This window comes from Lepidochelys kempii, chromosome 6 (genome assembly GCF_965140285.1).
Source record: "Lepidochelys kempii isolate rLepKem1 chromosome 6, rLepKem1.hap1, whole genome shotgun sequence".
Lineage (NCBI taxonomy): Eukaryota > Metazoa > Chordata > Testudines > Cheloniidae > Lepidochelys > Lepidochelys kempii.
Window position 1 is genome coordinate 22570577 of NC_136385.1, and position 9023 is coordinate 22579599.

The 9023-nt window shown below is 47.2% G+C and overlaps 1 protein-coding gene across 2 annotated transcripts in view; it reads left to right on the forward strand.

Moving 5' to 3' along the window:
• Nucleotides 1-7468, forward strand: part of LOC140912546 (uncharacterized) — a 178148-nt gene extending 170680 nt beyond the window's left edge. For both annotated transcript variants that reach the window (XM_073347095.2, XM_073347096.2), the window contains one exon: nucleotides 939-7468. In XM_073347095.2, the coding sequence (XP_073203196.1) occupies nucleotides 939-2656 (1718 nt within the window). In that variant the 3' untranslated portion in view covers nucleotides 2657-7468. The remainder of the gene's footprint in view (nucleotides 1-938) is intronic.
• The last annotated feature ends 1555 nt before the right edge of the window (nucleotides 7469-9023 follow it).

Here is a 9023-nt window from a genome sequence, read left to right on the forward strand (position 1 = left end):
TAATTATATTGTGATGCCACCATTTCACTGATTCTCCAGTCACCATCAAATCTTCCAGCTAGACAGAACCTGACTGTGTAATGTTAAAACACGGAGAATAAAATAGTTCTTGTTAAGCCCTTTTAGGCCACCTTTATACTTCATAAAGAAGCAAAATCAGGACATACACCTAATTTTTCTCCTTTGCCAGTTACTGTTAAGCATAGAATTCCAGCTATATAATTACAACATGGAATAGTAACATTTTAACGATCTAGTACTGACTCTGCTGGCCAGGTTATCTCTCATTCAGCAAGTAGCCCCAGTTAAATCACTGTCCTCATTTATGGCTGCATTTGTGCTACTAATAATTTCATTAAGATGAAAAAATGCTTGTGTGTGAAGATGAGGGAACACAATGGGACTACCCTCTGAGTGAGGCACTATTGCACATGAGCAAGGAAGGCAGCAGCAGGGCCAGGATGAGCTACAAACTGGTTGACCATTTCTTATCTCCTTAAATACAGATTCAGCCTGGGATTCCGGCACTCAAATGCCATTGAAATTTTGGCGCCTACCTACCTTTGACAGCAATCCCAGCATCAGCCATTAGTAAAATGAAACATTTAAAAGTTTATAAATGAAAGTCCTGCCTTAGATGGCGAACCTAGAACAGGAGGCCAGTGAGCTTGGGGATCATGCTGGAGCTTCCCAGGTTGCCGGTGTGGCTAATGGCACCTCTCGTAGGTAGGCTGATCACCGGCAGGAAGCTCCCAAAGGCTAACGTGTGATCTCCATCTTTGTTTTTCAAACACCGTTTGCTGAGTGACTAAAGCGTCCCCCCCTTTTGAAGGGCAGATGTTTGTTGGACACGGTTCAGATCCCCTGTCTTGCTGGACTTGTTAAAGCACTCCTTGAAAAAGAGCTTAATACGTGTGTGTTGTTTTTTTCCCTTACAGCAAAACCTGAAGAATTCCCTAAGAAACCATTGGGGCTGGAGCTTTCTCTAAATCTTGTGGCACTGAAACCCAGCATTGCAGCGAATGGGCAGAATAAGGCTGCCACTGACCTCAACCCTGACAGAGATACAAAGCTGTCCCCTCCAAACAACAGCCCCGCTCATCTGAATGATACTATTGGTAATGCGAGCGTGGCAATAAACGAGAGGCTCCCACCTCTGCAGCAGGACGGGCCTCCTTCGCTGGCAGCAGCACCAGATGTGCATCAGCAGCCATTAAAGGGCCACCAGCGATGCCACGAGGAAAACCAGCATGGAGAAGAAACTCGGGTAGAGTCGCCAAAGACCGTTGCTGGTGAAACCCCATCACAGGAGCGGTCTCCTCCTGAGGAGAATGAGGTTCAGGCCCTCTCGGAGAGCCAGGATGCACCGCCAGGGAGCAGGGAGGCTGTCTCACAAGAGAGTCCTCAGACTCTCCGTGCAGGAACGGGTGAAGGGAAACTGCAGGAACGTAACCCCTCCCCTGTTGTAGGCAACACAAATCAGGCCATTCTCCAGGCAGCTCAGCTGTTGGCACCTCAGCAAGCACAACCTGAAGGGACAGCCGAGGACAACTCTGCAGGGGACATTGCCACCCAGAGCCACAACCCCCAAGTAGACCTGCCTGTCAATCACAATAAAACATTAGCAGGTCAGGAGTTGCCAAACCAAACGCCGTCTCTTCCATCCCTTGCTAAACAAAGACCCTCAGATGCTTCTGTGCAAAATGTCTCGGAGAGGCCTGAAGACACGAGCACTACCATCTTCCCGGTGGGTTTACTGACAGGGCCGCCTCCAGAGCAGCCACACCGGCCTCCCAGTACAGACTCGCTCTCAGCACCAGAACAAAACCTTGCTTCTCCTTGCGGTTTGTCAGAGAAAGGACAAGTGCCTGTCTTGTGTATGGAGAAGGCCCTTGTTACTCTCTCTCTCCCTCTGCAGGATGGTAGACGACGGCCTTCTAACGTATCTCAGTATGACAACATATCCGAGTTGGAGTACAGTGAGGATAACTCTTCTGGGCAGGTGCCCAGGACCGAGAATCTTAGCGGAGCAGTGCCACAGAACAAACCAGATTCAAAATCCTCGGTACCCAGATCTGCATCTGTGGGTGAGATTGCAGATCTGGGGATGCACTCAGGAGGGAGCACAGACTCAGCACAGCAGACAGTAGGACTGGGCCACCCAGCCTTCAACTTGCTTCCTCATCAGAGACTGTCTGGTGGCAGCAGCAGTGTGCCAATCTTATCTATGCTTGACTCTGGGGCAGTTCAGCTGGCAGAGGGTCTCCCCGATCGACACCTGTCATCCCCGGCTTTACAGGGGCAGTCCAGCCCCTATAAAATAGTTAAGACCACCACCCCACTTCACGTGGCTCATGCTACGGAGCAGGACTTGTTGAACCGAAAAAAAATGGCACTGCCTTTGCAAGAGGGCAGTCATCACATAGGTGCAGCCTTGACGGCAGCTGATGGAGGGGCATTTCCTACAGCTGCAGAACTTGAGGCGGTGGCTGCCAGTCAGTGTGCGCAGAAGTCATTAAATGCATTGAGAGCGCCGCGTCCCTGTCTACTCCCAAAGCCAAAAATACCACCCAAGGTTGCTAAAGCCCATTCAGAGAACAGTTTCTATCCAGACTGCACTTCCGCAATGCAGATGTCCAAATCGGTGACATTTTAGCAGGGGTAGGGGCAAAGGGGGGGAACAAACAATATAATTACATTCTGTCTATTCATGAGACATCCTTATAAAGGTTTGCAACTAAAAGGCAACACAGCCCAGGGTAGAGATGACAGGAGATGATCCTGTGCTGAGCTGTGTTTGGTACGAATGTTTGGGGGCAACGTGTGGAATGCAGGAGTTGGTACCTTGGCCAATAGACAATGTATTGGTGCCAGGAGGGTTGGAAAAAGTCTGCGGGGTTTTTTTCTGTGGACAAATCACAAAGTGCTTTCATCCCTGCTTGTGTGCAGAGAGGCAAAGCTGGTTAATGTGCTAAATATTTTGACTGTTTTTTCCCATCATTTTTATAAACACAGGAGCTTGGTCTCATAAACCAGAGTTTAGTTTCTGTTAACATGGGAATACGATGCAGAGGGGTTTGAGCTGCTCTTACAGACAGAGCAGCTTTGGGAGAGAAAGCGAGACAGAGGGGCCTTTCTTTACAAACGAGCACTTGGTCCATGTGGCCAGTCGCATTTTCCCAATGGCCTTTGCACCAATAGATTTTTCTGAAATCCTAACAGCCAGCAGTCCTTCGAACAAGGCTACTGAGTATTCTCACCAGGGAAGCCAGCCTTCTGTAAAGTCTGTGCAACGTCCAGCTCTATTCCAGAAATCCCGGTGAGCACTGCTCACGTCCCAGGGGAAAGACCGTGCATCTTTTCACCTCGAGTGCAATGGGGCGGTGTAGTAGGCCCGTTCTTAGTTCTCTAGCTCTTTTCCATTTGCAGTGGGAGGTTTCCTGAAGGGAAGCTGAATGTTGTGTGCTGAAGTGCCCTTCTGTTCTCGGTGGGTTTGTTCTGGGCTGCGCCTTAGCTAGGATTTGTCAGAAAGCAAAGCTAACTTCTGATGCAGGCAGAAGGCAAGGTGGGAAAGATGCGTTTGCCATGCTCCTCCACGAGCCTGAAGAAGGATTGTGCTGATCCACTAAATGTTTGTTCAGATTCCTTGAGTTCCTCATGTGATAGGGACAGAAGGTCGAAGTAGAGCTACAATCAGTTTTCCAGCCTGCCTGTCTTATCCTTTTCTCTGGGAAGCCAGGACAGTGAGCGGGCTCGCTGCCTTAGGACTGACTGAAAGGAAAAGGAGGCCACTGCCTCGGTAAATGACCAATCAGTGTGTAGCTATGCTAATAAACACAGGATGTATTCTTATTTGAGCAATGGAGGCAGTGCCCTGGCTGGTCTTTTGCGTTAGCTAGCAAGCCACAAGAGTGTAATAGGGTTTGATCACTTCTCATCAAAATTCCAAAACCTACATTGGTCCCTGCTTTGAGCAATTGAAGTGTCAGTGTGGAAACCACACTGGAGTTAGAAAGGAAGGTGGCAAAGTTCTGAAAGCCTTGGCTGTGCTCCTCCTTGAAATAGTCTGGCTGTAAATCAACAGAATAAGAAGCTGCCAAGAGAGAATCTTGGCTCAAAGATTTAGAAGAAGAGGCCTTTTCTGTAAAGCTTAAAGCCTGTGGTCCAGAAATGCAAATGTCTTGTCTTCGAGAATGAAGAAAGTTGGGGCAGATTTCTTTAAAAGCAAGCTTACAGCTCATGGGGAAATATTCTGTAATTATGGAGAAATGCCAGTCCTGCTTTCTGGTTCAGGAGCCTGAATTACTGTAGTACAGCATATAGAGCTCTAGGCATGGTTATTACCATCCATACTTTGTAATGAGGAACCTGATTCCACAGAATTAACTACAGGTGATGCCTCCTTCAATAGCTGAGGATGCTTTGAGAGCATACTTGAGGCATACATATAGATAGATATACACACATGTCCCCTGAACACTGGTTAAAGGCTCCCTTAGGGAGTAGAAATATACTAGAAGCCTGAACCAGTGTTCAATGAAGACAATGGAAAGACTCCCATTGACTTTCATGGGCTTCGGACCAGCTCCTAAACGTGTCCTAGAGATTAAGGCCATAAAGGACATCTAGATCATCTAGTCTGACCTATAGCGATCATTTCGCCCATAAGCATGTGAGCAAGAACCAGCCAGCCAAGCAGATGAGAGAGAGAATGCTTGGTGCCACCTCAGAGCCCTGGCCCACCCTGTCCAGTGTCTCACCTTCAGCCATGGCCGATGTCTTGGAGGAAGGAGACCCAAAACACCCAGAATACATTGTGTGTGTGGGGGTTCCTTCCTGGCCCCCTGCAGGTGACCAGCTGGGTGTGGTGGTTCTATGTGGATGTAGATGACAGCTTGCAAAGGGAGCTCCCCATTTCTCTCTCTCAAGAGGTGGCCTGAGCACAGCACTGGCAGCCAGCAGCTCCTGTTCTAATTCCTGTTCTCCTACCAGCTTCCTCTTTGGCCTTGGGCAAGTCGCGTAACCTCTCTGCCCGCTTTCCCCATCTATGAAATGGGGTAAGCATCCTGACTGTCCGACCTCACAGGGGTATGGTGAGGATTAGTTGTAATGTTTCTAAAGCGCTCGGAGGAGGAGAGGCGCCCTATAAATGCTAAGTCTTATGATTCTTGGCCACCACAGCTCATTTTCAATTGTAGCGAAAAGGTGCTTGAGTTGTTTTTATTTTAGTGGTCCTTTCCCAATAGCTGTGCAGTAGTTTGGAGAGTAACATGTCTGAGTGTGTAATCCCCGGGCAGTATTTCTGCAGGACGAGCAGTATCCTTTAGTTAGGAACTGTGTGCGTCCCCTTGAGCTCTAGAAGCCAGTGGGCAATGGAAATTGTTAAAGTAACTGCAATCTCCTGCTAGCCATGGTTTCTGGGTGCTGGTCTGTTTTCTCCTCTAAGCACACATGTAACTTCCACTAACCTGCGTGGGAGTTGAGCTCACACATGAGATAGGAGATTAGACCCCTTTACCTTCATTTTTCTGCTTGCTTGGCCTTCCTCCCACTGGGTCTGTTGCCGTTCTGGTGTATGTAGGCAGTGTGAGGTCAGAGATGGAGCGTATCTAGGACCTCTTGTAAAACACACTTTTAATGGTGATTGACTTTAGAACACTGAATAGCTGCCTAACGCACAATACTTGCCATGCAGGCCAAAATCTCACGTACGCTGAATTCAGGATGCATATCTCCTTTTTCTCATGAAATCTCACTGGGGAGAGGCCAGCCAAGCTAATTCCAAGTGTATATTTTCCAAGAATCATTTCGGTTTTCCTGATCTTCTGTCTCAGAGGTAGTAGCTGAAATATATATACAGTGTTCTCCTAAAATAGGAGTCCAATTGGAAGCTTAGCACCTGTTCCAAAGTCTATTGAACTCAGCGGAATGACTCCAGTGGACTTAGACTGCTAATGATCCCTGCAGCATTGTACAGCACGTGGTTTAGGATCACCTTCCTCTTCAGTAAGAAAAGTGCCATTGTTGGAGGCCACAGCACACCATGCTCCACCATAGTCTGAGCAGCTAGGACCTCTAGTCCTCATTAAAGGTGAGAGGGTAGGTGCCATCAGTCCCTATAGTGTCTTCTCTTCACCAGGCAACCCCCACCCTGCTCCAAACTGGTTCATTTGCTGCCTTTTGGACTTATTCCAAACTGTGAGGAGAAGGCAAAGCCCTTTGTGTCATCTGGGACTGAGTGTGTTTCTGAGGGGGAGCGAGGAGCTGCTGCTACAGCCATGAGACTCTTGCCTTTTTCCTTCATCTGTGTCTTTGCACAAAGGTTTTACTGGCCCAAACTGCCAGAGCCAGCTGCTATGGGTGGGTACCATTGGAGCAATGCCTCATTTATAAACAGGCATATTACTTTTTTTGTTTGTGAAATTAACATTTTACATACAAACCAACTTAAATCTTTCCATTTCAATCTATGGTTGCAAATGACCATTTAAGCATGTCAGGTTCAGGCATTCCCCGCCATCATTGCAGGGGCTTGCAAGTAACCCCTCTGACTCCAGACAGTTCTGTTCAGGTTCTTATACTGCACCCCCCATGGTGGTATCGGGGCTTGATAAGGAGCTGTGTGGTAGCAGAGATGGGAATGATTACGCCCAGCTTCACCTACGTGGGGGGAGTAGAGACAAGGAGGACTCATGTGGGAGGAAGGAGGGAACAAATTGCAAGACATGTCTACAAATAATGCATGGCTCCTAGGATGCCCCCAATCAGATGGCAAAGCCAGTGTTATTTCATGCTAACTCAGGAAAACAGCTTCCTCCCCCCACGTATCCTTTACTTGGCTGAAATATATGTAGTTTTAAAAGAGTAGGTTTTTTTGGTGTTTAGGCTTTTTTGTTGGTGAACTAGCACTTTGAGCAGAGGCTGTGCAGCCCTGTGGCAGGAATGCAGCACCAGAGTTCAGGAAACTCCTGTCTTTGAAACTGTAACCTTTCCATTGCAGTGGACTAGAGGCTGGTGTGTCTCTTTGGTGCACTTTGAGAGATCTGCTACCATTGGCTTTTATTTTCAGTTGCTACTTTTGTTTACAACGTGGAGATCTTCCTTTGTGATTCTTTCTAATGTATTGTTATTACTTTAAACCATTGTTATGTATGTGCTTTTTTTTTTTTTTGGTAAGGGAGTTTGAAAAGCAAAATGCTCATTCCTTTTTATGCTGATCCAAACAGACTGTACATAGTGTTTAATGCTGTGTTTTACATGGTTGTAATGATGACAGTTTAAGAAGTTTAGCATAAACAGCTGCAGCGTGTCTTTCTTCTAGGGCAATGCACTATATCCCCTCCTCCTGTTTCCTTAAATTCACTGCATTAGCTACTTATTCCATTGGGGTGGGGAGATCAAGATTTGGGTTGTCTCCTTGGACTTCAATGTCCCTGATTTTATAGTGTAATTAAAACTGTCTATTGCCTGCTTGCCCCCTGATGCAATGCTAGCTGCTCAAGGGTCCTAGGTTCTGGATACAATTAGTGTAGTTATGTAGAGCTGGAGCTTTAAGGGCACTGCTCTGAAAATGCCATTCGTGCTGGGAACTGGCTACTCTTTCTCTCTGCATTCAGTGCTGGAGAGAGGCGGCCTGAGTGACAGCCTGGTGCTTGATGTCTCGTCTCTACAGAGCAAGAACAGCAAAACTATGCAAAATCCTCCCACGCTGCCTCAGTCCTGTCCCTGGTCTGTCCACACAAGAAAAGGGCTGGGCGAAGGGAGAAGAGATTTAAGAGAATGTCACCAGCAGTGTGGATCAAAAAGTCCTTGAGCCTTATACAAAATCACTAACCCCAACCAGGATTATAGAACTGCACTTCCATCCCTGCTGACATTTGACTTCTAACAGAGAGCCATCCAGGTTACTACTTGTAGTGGAGATGGACTAAGTTCAGTCCTTCAGCCTCACGCGTGAGCCAACTCAGAGGCAGGGTTTTGCTTAGTACTGTAGTGTAAAGAGGAAAGTGGGTTGCCTCTTTTTTAAAATCTTCCTGGCTTGGTTTTTAATTCTCTCTTGCATGGCTCATTGAAACCCTGCCCCTTCTCAAATGTAAGATAGTGAGCAGCTGGCTTGATGCAGTTTCAAGTACTAAGTTCATGGTCTTGTGAAGCCTTCTAGTAAGTCACACTTCCCCTCTGCATCACTACAGTCAGTTCATTACATGATCTTGTCTGATTTCACAGGACACAGGCCCCCTCTCCTGTGCTTGGATGGGGGACAGCTCTGCCCAGTGAGTCAGTATTGACACCATTGTGCTTGCTCCTTGAGGAGATATAGGGAGCATATGGGGCCTTTTCCACTTTCTGTAAGAGTAGATGGTATTCAAAGCACCAGGGGAAGGCATGGAGGGTGGACTCTAACTATTCCCCCTTTGTGCATTTAAACATGTGCAGCAGCATTGTTTCACACTAGAACTGGCTGCACTTCAGGGTACTGTAGTTTCTAGGCCTTTTATTTAAGATGGAGCATAACACTATTCCAGCACTGTGGATTTGAAATGTAGCAGAAGTCAAGGGCTAGGCTTGGCTAAAAGGAATGATCCTGTTAGAGCTGAGCAGAAAGCCTGAAGTTCTAGTACAGGGGCCTGGTCACTTCAGCTTACACATACTTCTGCTGTAAATTAAAGAGGTGAGGAGCACTTTTCACTAAAGCCCTAGAGCATGAAGCTGTAGACACTAGGAGGCTGGAGCTGTTAGACTGTCTCAAACAGCTGTAGCCCAGCTTGTGATGTTATGAATTGCAGGCCCTGCAACTTCCCCATGCCACATCTCTGTATTAAAGGAGAAGAGGGGGCTTATACTGTCAGTTTAAGCAAACTCTGTGGGCAGCATTCTTCTTCCTGCACCAGTGCTACCTTTAAAACAAAGTACTTAAACCCTTTTCATTGCTTGATTGTGACATCAAGGGGAAATGATGCAGAGAGGCCACATTCAGCTGGGTAGTGCATTACAGTGCTATAAACTTCCTGTTGTACTTCAGA